The sequence below is a fragment of the Jaculus jaculus genome, chromosome 13, assembly GCF_020740685.1.
Source record: "Jaculus jaculus isolate mJacJac1 chromosome 13, mJacJac1.mat.Y.cur, whole genome shotgun sequence".
Classification (NCBI taxonomy): Eukaryota; Metazoa; Chordata; class Mammalia; order Rodentia; family Dipodidae; genus Jaculus; species Jaculus jaculus.
The window spans coordinates 6,597,291-6,619,900 of record NC_059114.1 but is presented as its reverse complement, the minus strand read 5'-3'; the positions used below and the strand labels follow the sequence as shown (position 1 = coordinate 6,619,900).

Sequence of the window (22,610 nt, the reverse complement as noted above, 5' to 3'; positions counted from 1 at the left end):
CTCCGGTTCTGGCCTCTTCACAGCTGGGATTCCAGACGAGCATTTGACCCGGGTGTTGGGGATTGAACTCGTGTCCCAAGGCTTGCGAGGCAAACACTGCACTGACTGAGCCGTCTCCCCCCCCCCCCCAGCTCCCCGCTTGCACGCCGTGACGTGTTCGCAGGGCAGGGAAGTGAAAGTGGGGAGTATAGGAGAACTAAGTGTGGGGATCCCGACAGCGGGGGAAAGAGGACATACGTTTCATTCTGTGGAGGCTCTGTAAAGGCTTCCTGGAAGAGGCGACTCAGGCCAAGACGGCTGAATGCATAGGATGGAGAGAGAGCCTTTCCATGGAGGCATGGAGAAGTCACACCAGTCTGCGCCCCACTGCACCCTAGACGCACTCTGCCAACTCTCCACAGCCCCAGGTATCCTGACCCCCTCCCCCCCGTCCCGGCCCCAAACAGAGTGAATGCATAGATTCCGAAAAAGCTAACTTTATTTTGTACAGACCCAGCACACAGGGAGCCCAGTGCTCCAGTAGGATATGCCTCTCCTGGCCTGTCTCGTCTCCGGAGTGTGGCCAGGCTTCCTGGCTCAGATGGAGAGCTCCAGGAGTCTGGGCAGTCTCTGTCTGTCTCTGTGTCCGAGGATGTGCAGTCAGGAAGTCTCCAATGGCAACTGCGTCTTGGGAGGCTGCAAACAGAGATCGGAACTGGTGAGTGGAATAGGGTGGGTGTGTTCTGGTGGGCAGGATGAGTGGATTGACAGACTGGTGTTCTTTATACCCATGGGGCCTTCCTAAAGAGAGGGAAAGGGAGAGGGAGAGGGAGAGGGAGAGGGAGAGGGAGAGGGAGAGAGAGAGAGAGAGAGGGAGGGAGAGGAGTATCCAAGAGGAATGGCAGAGCACAGGCTCCAGACAGGAAGCAAAGAGAGGGAAAACGGAGATGGATTTCCCCCCAGCTTGCACCCCAGCTTCGTGCTATTAGGAGGTGGTGAAACTCTAAAATGTGGGACCAACGCGTGGTTTCCAGTCACTGAGGGAGCACCCTGCAAGAGCCTGAGGGCTCCCAGTCTCTTCTTTCTCTCTGCTGCTGTCCCGCCTGAAGGAACTCAGTCTGCACCGCGTCATGCTCCGAAGTGCCAGGGTCAGCGCACTGCGGGCGGAGGACAGATCTCCAGGGCCATGAGCTGGACAGAACCCTTCCTCGGTGTGTGGATTGATTCTCTCGGATGTTTGTTATAGGAATGGGGAACACTGGTTTACACACAACTCAAATTTCCAAGGGCAGAGTAACTTGGCATTAGTGCTACCCACTGGATGGTGTCATACTGTGTGAGAAAACTTATTTTTTTTAAAAAAAGTATTTTTATTTGTTTGAGAGAGAGAAAGAGAAAAAGAGAGAGAGAGAGAGAGAGAGAGAGAGAGAGAGAGATAGGATGTATCAGGGCCTCCAGCCACTGCAAACAAACTCCAGACGCATGCGCCACCTTGTGCATCTGGCTAACGTGGGTCCTGGGGAATCAAACCTAGGTCCTTTGGCTTTGCAGGCAAACACCTTAACTGCTAAGCAATCCCTCCAGCCCAAGAAAACTTATTTATTTATTTAGTTATTCAATCTATCTATTTTTTTAATTTTTGTTTATTTTTTATTTATTTGAGAGCAATAGACAGACAGAGAGAAAGAGGCAGAGAGAGAGAATGGGTGCACCAGGGCCTCCAGCCACTGAAAATGAACTCCAGATGCATGTGCCACCTTGTACATCTGGCTTACGTGGATCCTGGGGAATCGAGCTTTGAACGTAGATCCTTAGGCTTCATAGGCAAGCGCTTAACCATTAAGCCATCTCTCCAGCCCTCAATCTATCTATTTATTTTTATATTTATATATCTCTTTCTCTCTCTCTACCTTCTTACCTACCTATCTAGGAAGGGCCTCTTCATAGCCCAGGCTGGCCTTGAACTTGTGATCTTTCTTCTCTGTCTCCCCAGATCTGGGATTACAAGTGTGTCTCCACACCCAGCTGCTCTGGTTCGTGCTGATCAACACACTCCACAGTGTTCCCTTGGGAGGCCATTGTCATTGTCCCCATGTTCTACCTGAGGACACAGAGCCCAGCGAGGCTACCTCCCTTGCCCTCAGCCTCATGGCTGGTAGCGAGGGGGAGCCGAGCAGACCGCGGTTGGTTTCAGAGCTCAGTGGGTGCTGCGGTGCTGGGTACGTAGCCGTGTGCTGTCTAGTGCGAAACCCCAGCCTGGAACTCCAGGATACGGGCAGGGGTTCCCTATTCCAGCGGGCGTCCTCAGAGAACCATGCCCCAGGGGAAAAGAAGGGGAGCCTTAAAACAATTCAGAATGACAAAGACAAGATGGTCTGTGATCATGTACATGGTGCCCTGTTCGCCTTGTGGACGCGTGTCTTTTACTTGGCCTTTGAAACTGTTTTCCATGTCCCTGAGAGCATAATAATGTAAGTGAATAGCAGAGCTTTCCTGGGTAATTGAGAGTGGGAGAAGGTCATGCTAAGTCAGGTTAATTTGCTCTCCTGCAGCCCGAGCTGGTCTCTGCGGAAGGGCAGGGACTTTCCGACGGGGTGAGGTGTCTCCGGGAAGCCTGGGGGCAGGGGAGGAAGCTAGGAGGCCTGGAGGTTGAAGTCCTGCACACACTGGGCAGCTGTGGCCACCGAAGCCTTAGGTTCTGAGAGTCAGTCTCAGGGAGGTCTATGCAGGCTATGAGCTATTAAGCAGTAGCCGTTTTGTCCACGAAGGCACCTACCAGAGAAAGTCCTGGAGATCAATGTGCAGATTCTAGAATTGGGGAATCCCAGGTTGGCCTGGGTGATTTTGTGAAAATGACCTGAACCCTCTGATCTTGTGTGTTAACCTCTGAAATGGGCATAGACAGTAAGTCCTGCTAACCACCTGTTGGGGTGATCATGAGAATAAACCACTTACTGGCTGATAGACTTTCTCAGGAAAGGGTAAAAGTCATCATTAGCAACGAACTCCTTGGCCTGTGTTCATTGCAGACGGGGATCGGGTTTAGGGCCAGGAGCGGAGGGAGAGCAGACAAACACTGCTGCACCCCACTGCTGCTCCGTGGCCTTTGCATATGCCCACTCCCCTAATCCTGGGCCTCAGTTTCTCTCCAGTGAGAGCTGGACCACATCTTTCTGCAGGCATCCTCCAAGCTGGATCTGCAGGGTCAATGGCACCACGCCACAGATGGCAATGCCAATGCAGTCCCTTCCGCCCCATGTGGAAAGCAGTTAAGAAAATGAGACTCTTGAGGGGAGAGTGGTGAGAGTCTGGTACCCCTTTGGCAACATCCCCCTGAGCCCCCTTGCTCTGAGAGGCATCCTTCTGCATATCTACTGGGGCTGGAGAGACGGCTCCATGGTGAAGGTGCTTGCTTGCAAAGCCTGGCCGCCAGAGTTTGGTTCCCCAGGACCCATGTAAAATCAGATGAGTAAAGTGGTGCATGCATCTGCAGTTCTTCTGCAGTGGCAGGAGGCCCTAGCATGCACACTCACTGTCTGTCTCTCTCTTAAGTAAATAATAAAAGTATATATTTAAAAATTTTTTTAAAGTAGGCCTGGAGAGATGGCTTAGTGGTTAAGGTACTTGCTTGCAAAGCCAAAGGACCCAGGTGTGATTCCCCAGGAGCCATGTAAAACCAGATACACTAGGTGGCTCATGCATTTGGAGTTTGTTTGCAGTGGCTAGAGGCCCTGGAATGTTCCCATTCTCTCTCTCTCTCTCTCTCTCTCTCTCTCTCTCTCTGTCTCTGCCTCTTTCTCTCTCATAAATAAATAAATAGGCTAGAGAGATGACTTAGCAGTTTAAGCAATTGTCTGCAAAGCCTAAGGACCCAGGTTCATTTTCCCGGTACCCACGTAAGTCAGATGCACATGGTGGAGTTCATTTTGCAGTGGCTAGAGGCCCTGGCATGCCCATTCTCACTGTCTCTCTAACAAATAAATAAAAATAAACAAAATGTAAAAACAAAAAACAAAAGCACAATATATTATTTTAGCCAAACCCTCTAGACACCCGGGAGCCATCCGTTATGGGACCAAGAAGCTGCCGGCTTCCTCAAGGACACCTGGCCTGAGGACGCAGGGTTTCAAGCCAAGCAGCCGTGCCCGCTTTCGGCCATTGGCTTCACCTGAGGCTTCCTACGTCTGCAGGTACTTCTTCATGATGCTCGCCACGTCGTCCTCTTTCTGCCCTGCGCCCGGCTCCCTGTGCCCGGGGGACGTTCGCTCACCCCCGTCACCTTCGAGCCGTGGGCGTCTGGGTGCACTCTTGACGCTGTCGGCGCTCTTGAAGGACACGATGGAGCTGGAGGAGGAGGAGGAGTCGGAGAGCTGAGCGGGGTCCTCTTTGGACCCCGGGCTCTTTTTCAAAATGGTCTTGACCCCCGAGAGAAAGGAGTGGCCGGCCCCTTCCAGCTCAAAGTGCACGCTCGAGCGCTTCGAAGCCTCCGGCGGCCCATCCTTGACGGCCCCCGCCGAGGGCCCGGGAGCGCTGGGCTTCCGGATGGCCGGAAGGAAGTCGTCGAAGTCCACCTTGGTCTGGCGTCTGTAGCTGAGGCTTGGGAGCTTCCAGCTCAACGGGTCACTGTCCAGAGGCTCTCCCGTCAGATGAGCGAACTGGCGGTTCTGGAAGATGAGTGGTTCCTTCCCGAGGTCTGGGCAGACGGCGTCATCCACGGAGGACTCCAGACACGGCCTTCTAGGACGCAGCAAGGGCGACAAGACGGGGTCCCTGGGTGTGGCCAGGGAGCTCTGATTTCTCCCTGAGCTCAGTCCTGATTCCAAAAGGGACTCACAGGAACTGAATCTGGTCTTCGGCTTGTCAGGCAACGGGGTGGCGCCCTCGGCGCCCTCAGAGGTGATGCACTTCAAGCTGGTGGACCGCAAGAGGCCCGTGGCTGTCCCAGGGCCTCCCTCTGCTTCCAGAGGAGATTTCGTCCCCAGCCTCAGCGACAGGTCTCCCTCATCACTGCTGGTCCTGCCCCTCCTCAGTGCAAAAGCCCCAGTGGTTTGGTAAATGGGGAGGGTGGGTGCGTCCTCCAGGCGCAGCGTGGAGCCCTGGCCTCTCTGGCCTCTTTTCTTGCGGAGTCCTTCCACGAATTCCGAGAGGGCAGCAGATGGGCTGGGCAACTTTTCCCTGGGCGGGGGTGACACGTCTGTGCTCCGAGAAGTGGGGGACGAAGACAGAAGAACCCCTGATCTCTCCACAGTGGGCTTTCTCTGAAGAGCAAACCCTTCCCCATCCTCAAAATGGTAGGGTTTTTGTAGGTGGATGGACTGGGGGGACGCAGAGTCAACTCTGGAGGCCTTGCTGGGCACATCCCACGCTCTGCTCAGCGAGGATGCTGGCCTCTCAGCGTCTTTGTTGTCTTGGCTAGTCCTGTCCCGAAGCGAAAACAAACAAACAAACAACAACAAAAAAAAAACTGTTAGAATCTGCGGTCCACATAATTCGCGTGACCCATGCAAGGATCACGAAGCCAAGAACCGGCGGCGGTGTGACTTTGGAAATGCCATCCCCACTGCACTCTCTGGTGAGCGCTTGTGACTTAGTGTGGAAATTCAAACCATGTAAATGATTTCTTGTCGCTTTCTGGAATGCAATTTCTGGCCATAATTAAGCCTGGCTAAGTACATTTGAGGGGATTAAAACCGTAGCTACTGTATGTGACATGGTTTTATGAGGTATCCTATCAGACACGATAGGACCGTCACCCCAGAGCTTAGTGGGAAATTAGTAACTCACTTTTCCAAGCCAGGAGGAGGACATGTGTGTGTGGGTGGGGGGCGGTGGAGGTCATTATCTATTTAAGGCCAAGTTCAGAGGACAGTACTCCCAGGCAGGACTTCTGAGCAATGGTGACCCTGATGTGTGTGTTGCTTGTTCCACCGAGCAGGGTGTGGGGATCAAAATGGTCCCCACAAAGAGAAAGATCCGCTCGAAATCAATTTGCGCTCGAGAGGACAGAAGGTCTCTATTCTGGGATGACACCAGCCTCGGTATTTGCACAGCAGCTGTGCCGAAACCACGCTGCCTTCCCCACAGCCAGAGCTTTGGCGCGGGGTGAATTTATACACTGTGCAGGCGTCCTTAGAAAGAGGAGGATGACGGCCTGCCAGCGCTTCCTTTGGTAAGCAGAAATCCCTGCGCCCTCTCAGAGACAAAAGCCCCCGTCCAGCCGCCGGTGAAGTCATCATTAAGAAGCAGAAAGCAATGCCAAGTGTCACAGTCCAGCCGTGTGGACGAAGCAGTGACTCAGGCACTGCAGACCGGGGAGAAGCAAGGTGCACACGGGTCTCCGGTGACAGATGACAGGGCCCATGGCCCTCGCTGCGACAGTCAGGACAACCGGAGGCGTCAGCCTGCCAGGCGCCAAGGGTGGCTGGGGCTCTGACACATCCCATGCCCCTGCAACTCAGGAGGAAAGAGCCGCTGGTCACACGGACCAATGGGCTTGGGAGCCTGTGGAGAAAGCCACCCCAGCGGAGCCAGTGGAAGGGATGGCTGGGAGGAGACAAGAGGACAGAGCTCAGCTGGGGGTTCTGAGAGTGTCACCCTCCAAATTCTTAGCTTGTGAGGGCACCCCTGAAAGTGTTAGGAAGTGGAGCCTTTGGGGGTGGTTGGGTTTGGAGGGTGGGGTACTCATGAATGGGGATTGGCATCCTTATGAAAGAGACTCACATGAGCTTCCTGGCCCCCTCCTCTACGTGAGGCTAGGAGATGGCATCTACTGAAGCAGATGCCAAGCCTGCCAACACTTTGACCTTGGACTTGCCAGCCTCCAAAACGGTGAGAAATCAACTGTGGTCTATAAGGCACCCAGACCCAGGTGGTTTGATATAGCAGACAAAAAGGGATATATACTAGCCGGGCGCGGTGGCGCGCGCCTTTAACCCCAGCACCCGGGAGGCCGAGGTAGGAGGGTTGCTGTGAGTTCGAGGCCACCCTGAGACTACAGAGTGAGTTCCAGGTCAGCCTGGGCCAGAGTGAGATGAGCACCTGTAGGAGTCTCTGGGGGCTTCTTTTCTTTTCTTTCTTTCCCTTCTTCTTGGCAGAGGAACCCCGTTTGCCTCACCCTCAGTCCCTGGACCCTCATGGTGGGCTCTTTCCTTGCTCCCCAGCCTCCTGTCAGAGCCCTACTCTCTCTCTCTCTCTCTGTCTCTCTCTCTCTCTCTCTATATATATATATTTAATATATATTTATATTTAATGCATATTTAATATTTAATATATTTATATATTATATATTTATGTATATTATATATATATATTAAATATATATATATTTTTAAATTTAACAGCTAACGGAAATAACTATCATGACTTGTCCCCGATGCTCGGGATATCACCTAGCACTGGGAACGATGAGACTTCAGGTAGAATTCCCAGGGGACACACAGAAGCATGACCTGGCCAGTGACCATGCATCCCCCGCCCTGTGTGTCAGAAAGCAGCGTGGCCCCACGTACCGAAACAAAAGCCACGTGGCTCCACAGCCCCTCTGTGGCAGTCATCACCTCTCCTGTCTCGTGCCTGTCACTTTCCGTCCCTGTCAAGATGGGTGCAGGGACGCGGGCCGCTTTGTGATCACCTGGAGGCGTGTCTGTCACCGGTGCCTCTCGAAAGCTTGCCCCCGCGTGTGGCACGCTCATCATTTCTCGTCCATTTTGATAAACAGCTTTGAGCTGCCAGGACCGGCGAGCTGACAAAAGTCATTTCCGTCCTGTCTTGTCCCCAAAAGGAGGCGGGTACCCCTGGGCACTTAAGTCCTCTCCACCGCCTGCCACCTGGGGGTGATGGCGTCGAGGGAGGGTGTCTGCCACCGTCTCCTGGAACTCTGCCGCCTGGGCCTGGCTCATCCCAGCTGCTACTGTCACTGGCTGGCTACAGGTGCTAGGACAGGGCAGAAGGGAGGGGATGCAAAGAAGTTCAGGGAGACGGGGCTGGAGAGATGGCTCAGTGGTTAAGGCGCTTGCCTGCCAAGCTTAAAGACCCATGTTCAACTCTCTAGTACCTACATAAGCCAGATGTACAGGGTGGCATATGTGTCTGGAGTTTGTTTGTGGTGGCTAGAAGCCCTGGTGTGCCCATTCTCCATTCTCTCCCTCTCTCTTTCTCTCACTCAAATAAATACATTAAAAAAAAAAAAAAGAAGTTCAGGGGCTGGGGAGATGGCCTAGTGGTTAAGTGCTTGCCTTTGAAGCCTAAGAACCCCGGTTCGAGGCTCAATTCCCCAGGACTCACGTTAGCCAGATGCACAAGGGGGCGCATGCGTCTGGAGTTCGTTTGCAATGGCTGGAAGCCCTGGCGCGCCCATTCTCTCTCTCTCCCTCCCTCCTTCTTTCTGTCTGTTGCTCTCAAGTAAATAAATAAAAATAAACAAAAATTTTTTTTAAAAAAAAGAAGTTCAGGGAGAGGAGAAGGGGATGGGGGAACTGCATAAAATGGACATAAGAATAGCTAGGCCTGGTGGGGTGAACTTGTAACCCCAGAGCTGAGGAGGCAGAGACAGAAAGATTCCTGGGGTTCACTGGCCAGCCAGTCTCGCCTAACTGGTGAGCTCCGGGCCAGTGAGAGACCTCGTCTGTATGAAGATGGATGGCTCCCGGGGTACAACACATGAGGCTATTCTCTGACCTCCACACACGGGCGCATTGGCACATAAAATGCTGGTGTGGTGGCCTGCACTTGTAATGCCAGTGCTGGGAGGCAAAGGCATTAGGATCTTTGGGGCTTGATGGCAAACCCTCGCAGCCTCATAGACGAGCTCTGGACCAGTGAGAGACCCTGCCTCCAAAAAGGTGGATGGGACCTGAGGAGTGACACAGGAGGTTGTCCTCTTGCACACACACGCACATGCACACGCACACGCACACACACGCACACACGCACACACACGCACATGCACACGCACACGCACCCATGCATATCCGTACAATATGAACAAGCACACGCAGACACAAAATCTTAGAGAAACACTCTTATCTGGGCTGAACACATACATACACTTGCTCGTAATTTTCCCCGAACAATGGAGTGCAGCACTTCTTAGCCAGCATTTCAGCTGTCTTGGGTTTATTAGCCACCTGGTTATAAGATGGCTTCAAGCATAGGGAGGCTGTTGTAGTAGGTTCTGTGGGAACTCAAAGCCATTTGATATAAGGGATCTCAGCGTCCTCAAATTTTGGTATCTGTGGGGGGATCCCAGAACCAACTTCCTGTAAGAACTCAGAAACGAGGGCATTCCCAATTCACCTCAAAGCATTACCAATATTGACTCCAACATCCCCGAACCACGCTAACACTTGTGTGATGGCTTTCCTTTACGACCCCACCGTCAGGATGGAAACGACCCAGACGGCATGAACGCTCAAGCATCTCTAATCCCCAAGCACGAGACGGAAGCGGTGCCTGCCGTTAGAACGAGCCAGCCGTGGAGTCGGGATTTCCTGTGGGACCCCAGCCCTTCCGTGCGGGATATCTGGTGGCTGGGGCTCCATCCCCGTTATCTCAAGAAACTACCGCAGCAGCCGAGCTGACCAGATGTTGGCTGGAGAATAACGAGCCTCTGTATGCACGTGAACCCCATCTTGCAGATGAGGAAACTGGGGTTCGCTTGTGAAACACACCGTTTGCTCATGGTCTTCTGGCAAAGTGGCAGGCCTGGGTGAGCACCCTGGTTGGCACTATGTCAGGTTCATTGTTTCCCTTCCAGTATGTCACATGCCCACCAGCGTGAGTGGGGCCTGTGTGTGTGTGTGTGTGTGTGTGTGTGTGTGTGTGTGCCCACGGTGGTGGTACAACAAACAGGGTCTGGTGAAAGAGCGACAGGATACCAAGCACTGGACGTAACCACACAGTAGACGATGCCATTCTGAGCATGGCTAGAGCCTGGCTCGATCAGAGCCGCGGGAAACGCGACGCAGACTTAATGACACCATGACTCACCCCCATTCTTCATCCACTCCCTGAAATTACAGAGGAAATTAAACCCACACTGATGTTCCTGGATACCGGCGAGGCCTCGGATGAGAAACAAGATGTCCTATAGATAGAGTGGGCGAGTCTGGGATGACGGATGGCACTCTGCTAGGAAAGCTGACTGGTGCCACGCAGGGAGCTGGCAGCCTGGCTCCGGCCCGGGCAGGAGCAGGTGACTTCCAGGTCACACCAGGAACCAGGACCAGGTGTTTCTTCACAACAGTCCCTGAAGGCAGATGCTAATGGCATCTTTTCTTATCAGACGTGAGGCTCAGGAAGGGTAATGTGTCTGTGGTGGGCTGTATAGGAGGGAGGACATGGACTTAAAACCAAGGGGCTTACTTTCAGACCCATGCCTCCTGTCCACCCTACTACCCTGCCTTTTATTGTCCCGTTTCAAAGACAAGGAAGTTGAAGTTCAGAGAGGCCACTGGGCCTGCTGAGGGAAGTGTCTGAGCTGTGACGCCGGCCCTGGTCGATTCGTCCATTTATCTGTCGGTCAGGGTACTGGGCTGAACTTGTGGCGCTGGAAACCAGGATGGCGTCCCCTTCCGGGTGCATTCTCCTGGTGAGGTCTGCATACACCCACATTAAATCAGGCAAGGGCAGTTCAGCTCAGGGATGGACAGAGAGAAAAATGGAATGGAAGATATTGTGAGAAGAGTGTCAAAAAAGTAAGATCACTGGAATTATGACAAATGATGCTGTTGTGCAATGTAGAGACTTTGATTTCTCTAGGATATATATTTATAAATCTAACATCATAAATGCCAATTTCCAATGCATTTTCTTTCTTTCTACCTATCTATTTTCTATCTATCTTTTTTGTTCATTTTTTTAAATTTACTTGAGAGTGACAGACAGAAAGAGGCCAAGAGAGAGAGAGAGAATGGGGGTGTCAGGACCTCCAGCCACTGCAAACGAACTCCAGATGTGTGTGCCCCCTTGTGCATCTGGCTAACATGGGTCCTGGGGAATCGAGCCTCAAACTGGGGTCTGTAGGCTTCACAGGCAAGTGCTTAACCGCTAAGTCATCTCTCCAGCCCCTATCTACCCTTTTTTATTATCCACTTACGTGTGTGTGTGAGTGAGAGAGAGAGAGAAAGGGACAGCGATTGAGAAAAAAGTATGGGCACACAAGGGCCTCCAGTCACTGCAAATGAACTTCACATGCATGCATCCCTCTGTGCATCTGGCTTTATGTGGGTACTGGAGAATCAAACCTGGGCCCTCAGACTTTGTAAGCCAGCACCGTTAACTGCTGAGCCATCTCCCCAGCCCTGTGTGTGTGCGCGTGCGTGCATGCGGGAGTGTGCATGCGTGTGTGTGAACATGCATATGGAAGTCAGAAGACCTTGGGCAGCGATTGCAGGAATGCCACCCCCACCTCTTTTTCGGACCGGCTTCTCTTGGGCCTGTGTTAGCCCTGGGGGTCTCCATCTTACATCGGAAACATCCCCAGAGCTGAAGTATCTAGTTTGACTCTCTAAACAGCAACTTTCCATCCTGACTTCCCTCCTCCTAATGGGATCAGAGCAGCCACCCACTTCCTTCCTGCCACAGGGTTTGGCAACGGCCACTCCCACTCTTTCCTCCAATGGGACTGGCTAGCGCCATCCCCACCCCCATCGTCCACTTCCTCCCTCCTAAGGCCCTACAGCTGTGGCCCTCTGTGAGCAGAACACGGGCTCTGGGTTTTCTATCAGAGATGAATCCCACGGGAGGGCAGAGACCCCAGAATCCTTGGGGCCTGGCAAGCTCCCAGATCAGCGAAGAGAGACTCCGGTTCAAAACAAGGCCAGGCTGAAGAGCAAGGGGGAGGGACACACGATGTTCCAGCCACCGTGGGCAAGCAGCACTCCTTCACCTGCGCCACAGGCAAATGTATGGGGCGCCATCCTGCACTGTACACACATAGACACATACCGCATCACACACACAAGCAGAACAGAGAACTTTTCACATCAAAATAGACCATTAAGACAGTGCAAAATGTAAGCCCTGAATAGAGCAGACCCAAATTCCTTCAGCTGGTGACTGGAATGCATATAACCCCAGCAGATCACTAGAAAGAAGCCGGAGAACCGAAGAGGCCATAAGGACAAAAGGCTTCCTATCACTCAAGAGGACATCACAACGAAGATATAAAACAGAAAAAAAAAAAAAAAGCCAGTGCCAGATGTGGAAGTTCAAACCACAGTCTGGCACGAGGAATATCCACTTGAACCGCTCATTTTAAACCATGACAGCAGCACCTTTCCAGGAGGCGGAACAACGGTCACCATTAACCGCTTCAAGAACGTAACTCTGGGGCTGGAGAGATGATGGCTCAGCAGTTAAGGGACTTGCCTATAAAGCCTTATGACCTGGGTTCAACTCCCCAGTCCCTGTGTAAAGCCAGGTATCTTTTAGAGATGCCACATGAGATGGGTACACAACTTCCACAATTTAAATGTCCATTCACGCTTCTGAAAATACCTGGCGTGCCAGCCGGGCTGTCACAGGCGGAAGGTGCCAACAACTTGAACAAAGAAGCGGGGAGGTCCTGGATTGCAGCCAGTTGGGGAATTACAGACAGGAACAGATTCAGGGTGGCAATAAGACTGAGGATCCCACACCCCAAGGTAGGAGGGAGGAACTGACATGCTAAACCATTCAAAGGTGGCTTGTAGCCAACTGGGATGACCCTGGCCTTTGAATTAGAAAAACAGCCCACTTCAGTACGGGCACAGCCCACGCGCCAATCGCACTGACTTCGTTGGGGGTCTAGGCTTTGAGTGTGCAGCGAGACAAACCGCTCAGAAGAGAAAACGTGAGCCAGTGGTGACCACAGGGACGGTCAGGGGCCCCTCTCGCCATAGGTACTGCAAAGAGCGAGACACGATTTCATCTTGACACAGTGGGAGGTTACAAAGTGCGGTTTCCTGTGGCGTCGCTGACGTCGGAGGCCAGGGAGTTCTGCTGTGTGCATCGCCTATGTGGCCTCTTTCCCCTAGAGGCCACAGTGATCTGCTTATCGCTAGTCACGGCCGAATGTGTCCCCCGCCCCACTGTCCTTGCCGAGTGTCCGTTTTGAACCGGAGCACGGGGGGAAATGACTGCAGTGGGGCAGACACGCTCGATAAACCAGGTACTGAGGGGAAGAAGAGAAAGTGCGCCCCACTGGTCTCTAGGTACGCGGGTTCAAAACCAGGCGCACCTGTGAGCAGTCTGAATGTGGCCGTCATCTCTAAAGAGAGAGGAAGCTGACTCCAGTGAGCCCATGATGTCTTTGGGGACACAAACACTGCTCTGGCTGGAACTTAGGCAGCAATTACACAGCTCTCATCAAGTTTTGGAAGTGTCATTCACTTGTACCTTTTTGAATGTGCATTTCAGTCATAAGCTTACACAACATCGCACAAGGGCAGTCAGGAAACCACAGATCCTGAGGGAAGGCTCCAGTCTTCATCAACAGTAGTTATTAAGCCCAACAGATGATGATGATTATGGTTTTCCAACATAGGGGTTCACTCTAGCTCAGGCTGACCTGGAATTCACCATGTAGTCTCAGGGTGGCCTCAGACTCGTAGTGATCCTCCTACCTCTGCCTCCCAAGGGCTGGGATTAAAGGCGTGCCCCACCACACCCGGCTCAGGTGGTTTTTTATTATTATTATTATTATTATTAAAGCGTTTATTTGCAAAGAGGGAGGGAGAGAGAGAGAATGAAAATGAGAATGAGAATGGGTGTGCCAGGGCCTCTAGCCACTGCAATTGAACTCCAGATTCATGCACCCCTTTATGCATCTGGCTTTATGTGGGCACTGGGGAATTGAACTTGGGTCATTAGACTTTGCAGGCAAGTGCCTAAACCACTGAGCCATCTTTCCAGTCCCTGAACAGCAAGATAGATAGATAGATAGATAGATAGATAGATAGATAGATAGATAGATCAATCGATCTATATACGACATATATGATACATATATATATACATGCAAGTACATATTTGCAAGAGGAAAGAGAGGATAGATAGATAGATAGATAGATAGATAGATAGATAGATAGATAGATAGAGGCATGAGGAGGGGCACATCAGGGCCTCTTGACAATGCACATAAACTCCAGATCCATGAGCCTCTTTGTGTATCTGGCGTTATGTGGGTACTAGGGAATCACACCCAGGCCAGTATGCTTGGTAAGTAAGCACCTTTAACCACTGTGCCATCTCCCCAATCCTAAAACCCAGCAGTTTCATCCCAGCTTATCACTCTACATTTTCCCAGCGTGTCACAGACCTACCACCTCAGATCTGCGCTTCTAGACAGGACGAGCCCTCCAGGGGTGACACAGTCCTCGGAATGAGTCCCACGGTCCCGGCAGGTTGCCCCTTGCTGGCCCTCCAGCTCAAGCGTTCACTCTGAGCTTGACCACCTCTTTCAGTCTGAGGATCCTCGCCGCTAATCTCCCTAATTCTGATAAACCCATAAAGAACCCTCGTGTCCTAGAAAAGGCACAAGACCGTGCTCATGAGAAACCCGCTCATTGAGGATATTCAAAACAGATTCTAATCCTCCCAAGCTCCGGGTCTAAGAAGGCAGAGACCAGTAAATAAACGCGCTGTTGAAATAAGATTAGCGGAGGGAACTTAACCTACTTGGAGAACAAGCCGTTTCTAAGGCAAAGTGCCATCCATTCACAAATCTATAATTAATGAGCTAATTACCAACGAGCCTTATCTAATCATTGAAACAGCCATCACGTGATGTCCCTGGCTTCCTGTGTGGAAGGAGAGTAATTGCTTCTCCTGGAAAGGAGTACGACTTTATTTTAAAAACAATACCCTGTAATTTAGACCTTTTTACTAATTCAAGTCAGCCTTACACAAAATTAAAAAAAAAAAAAAACAAATTGGGGCAGGGAAGGGGTTGGCGTTGGTATCTAACTAGATCTTTTTCTTTTAAAGAAGCATCCTCAAGCAACAGAGTATGGGCTGTGAGTGCTTATCAAAAGCATATTTTCCTCGGAAAAAGGGAAAAGTTGTAATGCCATCTTTTAGCCAGACGAAAAGCAGTCGTGTTAAATTGGCACCGAGGCAGATGACACATACAATAGTAATTAGTGGAGATTACATAGTAATTAAAATCACGATGATTATGTGAGTGAGGAGAATTCATACAATAATCTCCACGCTCACACCGCATTGTGTACAAGCCCGGTAGCAACAGCAGAAAGCCCGACTGGTAATGAATCCAGACACATCATTGCTGGAGGGACACTGACGGGGGCCAGAGAATGGGGACACAGTGTGAAGTCCCTGAGCAGGATATGCGTTTGGGGTTGGACTTTCCGAGGTACCCGGTGGGGACCCCAAACATTCCACTATGTTCTCATGCCCCCCACCCCCACTCTCTTTCACCTGTCTTCATAACTTCATTACCTTGCCCACTTCCACTCTTCCCTTTAACAGATGTCTCCTTCCTCCCCCGCCTTTGTAACTCTTGCCCACATCCACCCTTCCTGTTGAAAGAGGACATTCGGTCCATGTATTATTTACAACTCCCAAGATCAATCACTGTCCTATTTCAGGTCGCACACCCATTGTCTTTTGGGGCGCTCCTGTCACCCCAGTTCACCATGGCTCACAGGGACTCAGGCGAGGGTCCTGACTGGGGTCTGAGGAAGGAGCTGCTTTCATGCCCCTGGTCCTTTCTGAGTGGGTCTGCGGTGGGCGGGCACGTCCAGGCGTGGCTTTTTGGAACTGTGGTGAAGAGGTGTGAGCTGGGAGTCGCTGATGGACAGGTTGTTGCCCCAGGAGGGAGCTGACAGGGGAAGTATAGGGAGAGGTGAGCAAGAGACCAGGAACCCTCCCCGACACCCACAGCTATTAGACAGGAACCTGGATCCACCAAATGCCTGAAGCTGTCTCTCTTCTCATCGGATTTCCCAACCAGAAGGGACAACGGTGGCATTCTTTCTTGCTTAGGCAAGTACAGTGTATATGTCACCTATGCAGTAGTTTGAATGGGATAGTAGGGGTGCATGACTCAGCTGGTTCGGTAACACTGAGCTTGCAACCCGAGCCCCTAGCAGGCAGATCCCCGCTACAGGGGTGTGTCACTGGGGGCAGTTCTGAGTCTAGTCCCACTACGTGCGTGGAGAGTGGTCGGACCTCTGGGTGAGTTTTGTGGCTCTGGCTGTTGGTGATGTCTCTCTCTGCTGTGGATCCGTGGGAATAAGCCCGCTTCTTCCTCCACTGACGGTGGTCCTCTGCGATTAGTAAGCCCGATATCAACCCCTTTGCTCCCGTAGCCGCTTCTGGTTGGATGTTGGCCCAGCGACGGGAAGCTGACCGCGGCACCTATAGCCCATCATTGCCCCAGGGACTCAGGACGGACTTTATAATCTTCCTTAAAGTTCTACTTCAATGTTTTCACACACACGCTGTGTCTGATTATATCTACCACGGAGCTCATCCAACCCCACTTTAATTGCTCAAACACTTTCTCTAGCGCTCATAGTTTCCTGGTCCAAGCCTGCTCTGTTCCCCAGCCTATGGCCTAGGAAGCGCTCACTGTCTTTCCTGGTCGCGCTGGCAGCACCCATGTCTCCCAGGGCAGCTTCCCCTGGCCGGGCCTTGGGTGAGGGAGGAGAGTAGAGGTGGTTTCTCCAGCATGGTGCCACATCTGCCATGGTCACTTGACACCTGTTCATTCCTCACCTGGCAAAGGCGAGACTGTGAAACCAGTCCCATGGAAGAAAGACGAGACAGTGCTGGAGAGATGGATCAGCGGTCAAGACACTTGCCCACAAAGCCTAAGGACCTGGGTTCAATCCTCCAGTACCCGTGTAAAGCCAGATACACAAGGTGGCACATGCGTCTGAAGTTTGTTTGCAGTGGTAAGAAGTCCTGGTGTGTTCATTCTCTCTCTGTCTGCCTCTCTCTCTCTCTCTCATAAATGAAATAAAATATTTTTTAAAAATTGAAAAACAGAAGAAAATGAGAAAGGAGACTGACTTGTTCATGATCATGCAGAGAGTACGGCAGAGAACGAAACCGGGTCTCTCAGACCCAATCTATTATCTTTGCTCGCCTCCTTTAAAGTGCGCATCCAAGGATCCCTTGCTAGGCTCAGTTTACTTCCCCAAGTGCCTCAGCCCTCTCCCTGCCCCACCACAGTGATCCCTGTGTCCTTGTCCACGTTGCTAACCACTGACGCTGTGGTAAGAGACAAGGGGTTCAGGCAGCAAATCTACCCTGGGCTCTTCATACAGCAGCATCATCCTTGGCCCTGACCACACTGTGACTGCCCAGTAAGACGAGAGCAGCCGTGAGGCTGGGGATCTGCAGAGCGTCAGGTAGGGGTGAAGAATGAAATGGGCTCAGACCTACCTTGGAGACCCCAATATGCTCTGAGAACAAGAAGGAAGTGGGGAGAGTCCTACCACTCTCACGGGAGTCCAGCAGGGTGACGGCCCCACAAGGCAGGACGGAGGTGCTGGACAGTTCCCGACAGGCAGCTCCCAGACAGTTCCGGCAATGGTCACAGCCGGACGTTTGGATATAGCCCTGAAACCAAGGTAGCTATTGCCACCAAACCCCAGAAAGTCCATCCTGGGGCCACCGAGGTGATTTAGTGACTCCATCTTCAGAGGTACTGATTTTATTGGTCGCAGCTGCTCAACTCTCCGGCCATAAGTCACCAAGCTTTGGCAATATTTCTCTTGAGCTGACATCTTCTTATAAAGCATACGGGGAATGTTTTTATGCCATTGACAGAAGTCAGCTTTCTCTCTCTCTCTCTCCTGTGTCTACAGTGACCTTCTCAGCCAAATTGAAAGTATCAGAGAGGCCCATCTGTTGTGCCCTGACATGTGCCAGGTAAGAGGAGGACAGGAGTCTTGCTCCCCTGAGCCTCTAGCAGAAAAAAAGAAACCCGCAGGATGATATCGTCACATCTTTTCAAGCAGAAAACGTAAACGCTCCCTGACTTAGAAAATCGTTTTCCCAGCACACAATGACGTGTGTTTTTGAAGCCTGACAGGTTAATAGCAGATGTCTGTAAAACACCTACCAGTGAAATATGAAGACTGTAGTTAAATAAAGCATGACAGAGATTTAAGATCGTTTGCAGGGACTTAAGAGAATGAGACAGGGCTCGAGAGACAGCTTAGCAGTCAAGGCGCTTGCCTGAGAAGCCCAAGGACCCAGGTTAGATTCCCCAGAACCCATATAAACCAGACACACATGGTGGCGCATGCATCTGGAGCGCGTTCGCAGTGGCTGGAGGCCCTGGTGCACCCGTTCTCTTTCTCTATAACTAATAAATAAATAAATAAAAATAAATTATGAAAAGGAACAGGATAGACTTATGGGTACTGATAAGGAAAGTTCTCCAAGATACAGTGTGGAGGGAAAGAAAATATCTTAAGAATTTAAGAATAGCATGCACAGTCGATTATCATATCAGTTATGAATTCTGAAAGTCTACAAACATACTGTTTACTGCAAGTACCTACATATGGTCATAAATATGTGGAAAGAGGTGCGAAAAGATGCACCCCAAACTGAAGAGGGCAGGCCCCTTTGCCAAGGGAGCTTAGATTAATGTGGAAGTCATTGGATTTTATAGTCTTTGTTATGTTTTAAGGTTTTTTAATTTTTTTTTTTGAGTGTGCTGAGTGTATGAGCCGAATGACCATAGCCATAGGTAAAAAAAAAAAAAAAAATCTACTTGAACTTCAGGTCATGTTATGAGAAGACAAATGATTCTGTCTTCCTTTGCATGAACAGAGGAATTAATTTCTTTATCTTCAAATACAGATTTGGAATTATCCAGTTTTATACCTCTTCCAATATTTTTAGAAAAAAATCTAATGTATTCATTATCATAATGTTCATTCAATTTATTTGATTTTTTTTTTCCTTAGTGGAGATTTCACTTTAAGGATTTTTGTTCAGACACTTAAAATCCAGCCACAAGTATTTCTCTGAAACGGGACAGAGGGGTTCTTTGGAGGAGAGGTTGCTGGGAAGCCTCTGTGGTGGCGTTGGGATCCTGAGATGTAAATATTTGTGAGAGAGACCATGTGTGCCCTGTGCTCACTGCCGGATAGGGAGCACAGCCTTTGTTTTGTTTTGTTTTGTTTTGTTTTTGAGGTAGAGTCTTGCTCTAGCTCAGGCTGACCTGGAATTCACTATGCAGTCTCGAGGTGGCCTCAAACTCACAGTAATGCGCCTACCTCTGCCTCCTGAGTGCTGGGATTAAAGGTGTGGACTTCCACACTTGGCTATGACCATCTTTGAAAGCACTGATTTCTCCAGATCATGACGGGGGCCTCTTCCCATTCAGGAAGTATGCAATCTTCAACTTCCACCTGCATTCAAAGGAAGGTGATTCCGAAGTGCCAGGGCATCATGCTCTGGGCTTGGGCACTCGGTGGGCACTTAACCGGCCTCTTTTGGCTGAGAGCTAAGTGTTTTGCATCATAATCCTTGCACAGTTTTAGCATCAATGGCAGGAAAGATGAACATGAATTCATGTGAGAGAGGCATGATGGAGACACAGGTGCAGATATGGGCTTCGGAGGGATTCGGATGGAGGTTCAAAGCCTGACCCTTCCTCTTGCTTGCCGACCCTGGGTGAGTGGTTGAGTTACTAGTCTGTGTTTCTGCTCTGGCCCCTGAGCTGCATTCCGTGTTCACTCAGCAAACACTTGGGGAGTTTCAGTGTGTACCTGCTCTGGGGACCCCGGCAAGAAGAAGGCAGACAGGAACACTTGTCTGCTTGCCACCTGTTCCCTTGCTGGTCTTTTAAAAATATTTATTTGCATGCGTGTGTGTGCACGTGTGTGTGTGTATGTAACCAGAGTCTTTTGCCACTGTAAATAAATGCCATCTGGTTTTATATGGGTGGCTAGGGATTCGAACCCTGGCTGGCAGGCCTTGTAAGAGAGTTCCTGTAACCACTGGGCCATCTCCCTAGTGCCCCCCCCCTCCAGTTCTGTTTTGATGAGGCTATTCTACTCGGAACTGCAGGGGATGTAATGCAGGACTCGAAAGGGCCAGGGCAGGGTGACAGGGAAGACACCGTGGAGGACCCACCCTGCCGGAGCCAGGGGAGAGCACCCCCCCACACCCTGTCAGTGCCCTGCCCTCTCCGGGCCTCCGATCCTCTGTGCCAGGCCTCCTGGCAGGGGTGGGAATGTCAGGCAGTCACGCTTCTAAGCAGAGACTTCCTGAAGCCCTTTCCAGGGGCCACGTGCTGGTGAAGACCGTTTGTACACCCTTCATCCCGGGACTCCAGATCTCAGTCTCGACCTCCTCGCGAAGACACAAGGACAGAGAAGTTGAGCAGCTTGCCCCGACATTCACAGCTGCATAGATATTCAAATAAGCAACAGACGCCTGGTGCCCGTCTATGCCCAAGAGCAGAAACCACTGTGCCCCGTGCTCTCGACCTCTCATGCGAGCAGGTGCCAGGCACCGTGGGGCACAAATGGCCGGTGCTAGTCCTTCTTGCGTACCCAATACAACTTAACTACGAAGTCCAGATGCCCTGTAACTGAACATTCTCTTCCTGATCCTGCCACCATCCCCTCCGGAGGGCAGGAGCCTTGCAGGCACAGAGAGTGGATGAGACCTGATTGTTCTCCATCCAGACCATTGAGGTGAACTAAGAACAGTCACCAGATGACCTGGCTTCCGTGAGCGTCCCATGCAGATGGCTTCCCGGACATTTGCCACACCAGATCTCCCAGCCTGAGAAGACACGCAGAGAAGCACCACGTGTGGAACGTGCCCAGAAGGTCCACTACGGTTAGGCGCCTTCTATCCACATTTGAGGCAGACAGAAAAAGCATGGGAGCACCGGGGTCTCCAGCCACTGCAAATGACCTCCAGATGCATGTGCCACTTTGTGCATTTGGCTTTACATGGGCACCGGGGAATCGAACCGGGGCTGCCTGACTTTGAAAGCAAGTGTCTTTAATGATTTATTTTTATTTTTATTTATTTATTTGAGAGGGTCAGAAAGAGAGGAGGAGGCAGAGAGAGAAAGAGAGAGAATGGGCATGCCAGGGCCTCCAGCCACTGCAAACAAACTCCAGACGCGTGTGTCCCCTTGTGCATCTGGCTAACGTGGATCCTGGGGAATTGATCCTTGAACCAGGGTCCTTAGGACTCGCAGGCAAGTGCTTAACCACTAAGCCACCTCTCCAGCCCGAATGCAAGTGTCTTTAACTGCTGAGCCAGCTCTCCAGCCCTGAATCTGATGTTGTGACTTCTCACTCTGTCCCTTCTGTTACTACAGCAGCAATGGTCTATCTTAACTATGTAACTGCTGTACACAGAACTTCTGATCTGAAGACGTGAGGGCCCTAATGCCATGAGGGTCATCCTCGAAAGGGGACGATCAAGCGACCTCTGAGAAATGGAGCTAAACATGAGAAGGAAGAGGGTTGAAGTTATGCCTCGAAGGCGGGATGAGCCCTGACATCCATTTTGGGGGAACCCACTACTGGCAATCCTGTGGATTCATAAGTGCCCCGTGTGTAGCAGTCGCCTGGCCAGAGGCAGCCTAGGGAAGGAAAGGGTTTATTTTGGCTTACAATTTCAAGGGGAGGGTTTCATCATGGTGGGGCAGAGCAATCAGGGCATCATAGCTCACCACATCAGTAGCAGAGAGGCAGGAGGGAGAGAGAGAGAGAGAGAATGAGAGTGAGAGAGAAAGAGCTCTTCCTTAGCATCTAGGGGCTGGACTAATCAATCTCAAGGACCATCCCCCCAGCGACACCCCTCCTCCAGCAAGGCTCCACCTTCCACCAGCTGGGGATTAAGTAGGAGGCTTAATTATAAATACTTGCGGCTATGGGGGGACATTTCACATTCAAACCACCATGTCATCCCGGGGCCATTAGCAAAGCAACTTCCTCCATGGGGGCGGGGGGATGGGTAGAGGAAGAATAAAGAGTGTTAACATTCAAATGAAGACAACATTTTCACGTGAGAAACCCACCTCACTGTTTTTATCTTTTTGTTGATGTTTTTGCCTCTCGTAGAGGTAGCAACTCTATGTGGTGCCCAGGTTGGCTTGAACTCCTGGGCTCAAGAAATCCTTCTACCTTAGCCTCCAGGGCAGCTGAAACTACAGGCCTATGCCACCATGCCTGGCTTTAGCCTAATTTTCTTTTTCTTTAAAAAAATATACTTTATTTATTTGAGAGAGAGAGGGAGAAAGAGAAAATGGGCACGCCAGGGCCTCCAGCCACTACAAACAAACTCCAGATGCATGCGCCTCCTTGTGCGCCTGGCTTACATGGGTCCTGGGGAATCGAACCAGGGTCCTTTGGCTTTGCAGGCAAATGCCCTAACCGCTAAGTCATCTTCTCCAGCCTCAGTTTTCTTTATAATAACTCCAAAAAGGACAATGGTCCTAGTCTGATCAAGCTCACATGTAACTACAAACTCACATGCTGAACCTTAGGAGGAAGGCAGCTGAGACCAGTTAATGCTCCTTTGAAGCTCACGCGGCACCATTTAACATACACTCTCACCCTTGCTTCGGGGAGGCCTGCATTAGGTCTTCGTTTTGCTTTTTTTTTTTTTTTTTCAGTCATTTGATGATATAT

At 51.0% G+C, this 22,610-nt stretch overlaps 1 protein-coding gene across 1 annotated transcript in view; it reads right to left on the bottom strand.

Annotated features, from left to right (window-relative positions):
* Window positions 1-460: 460 nt before the first annotated feature.
* The window catches only part of Myo18b (myosin XVIIIB), a 240,474-nt gene continuing 218,324 nt past the window's right edge, over window positions 461-22,610 (bottom strand). Inside the window, exons 43-44 of the mRNA XM_045132589.1 lie at window positions 4,148-5,397; window positions 461-675 (exon numbers count right to left, since the gene is read on the bottom strand). Coding sequence (XP_044988524.1) covers window positions 4,158-5,397 — 1,240 coding nt within the window. The 3' untranslated portion in view covers window positions 461-675; window positions 4,148-4,157. The remainder of the gene's footprint in view (window positions 676-4,147; window positions 5,398-22,610) is intronic.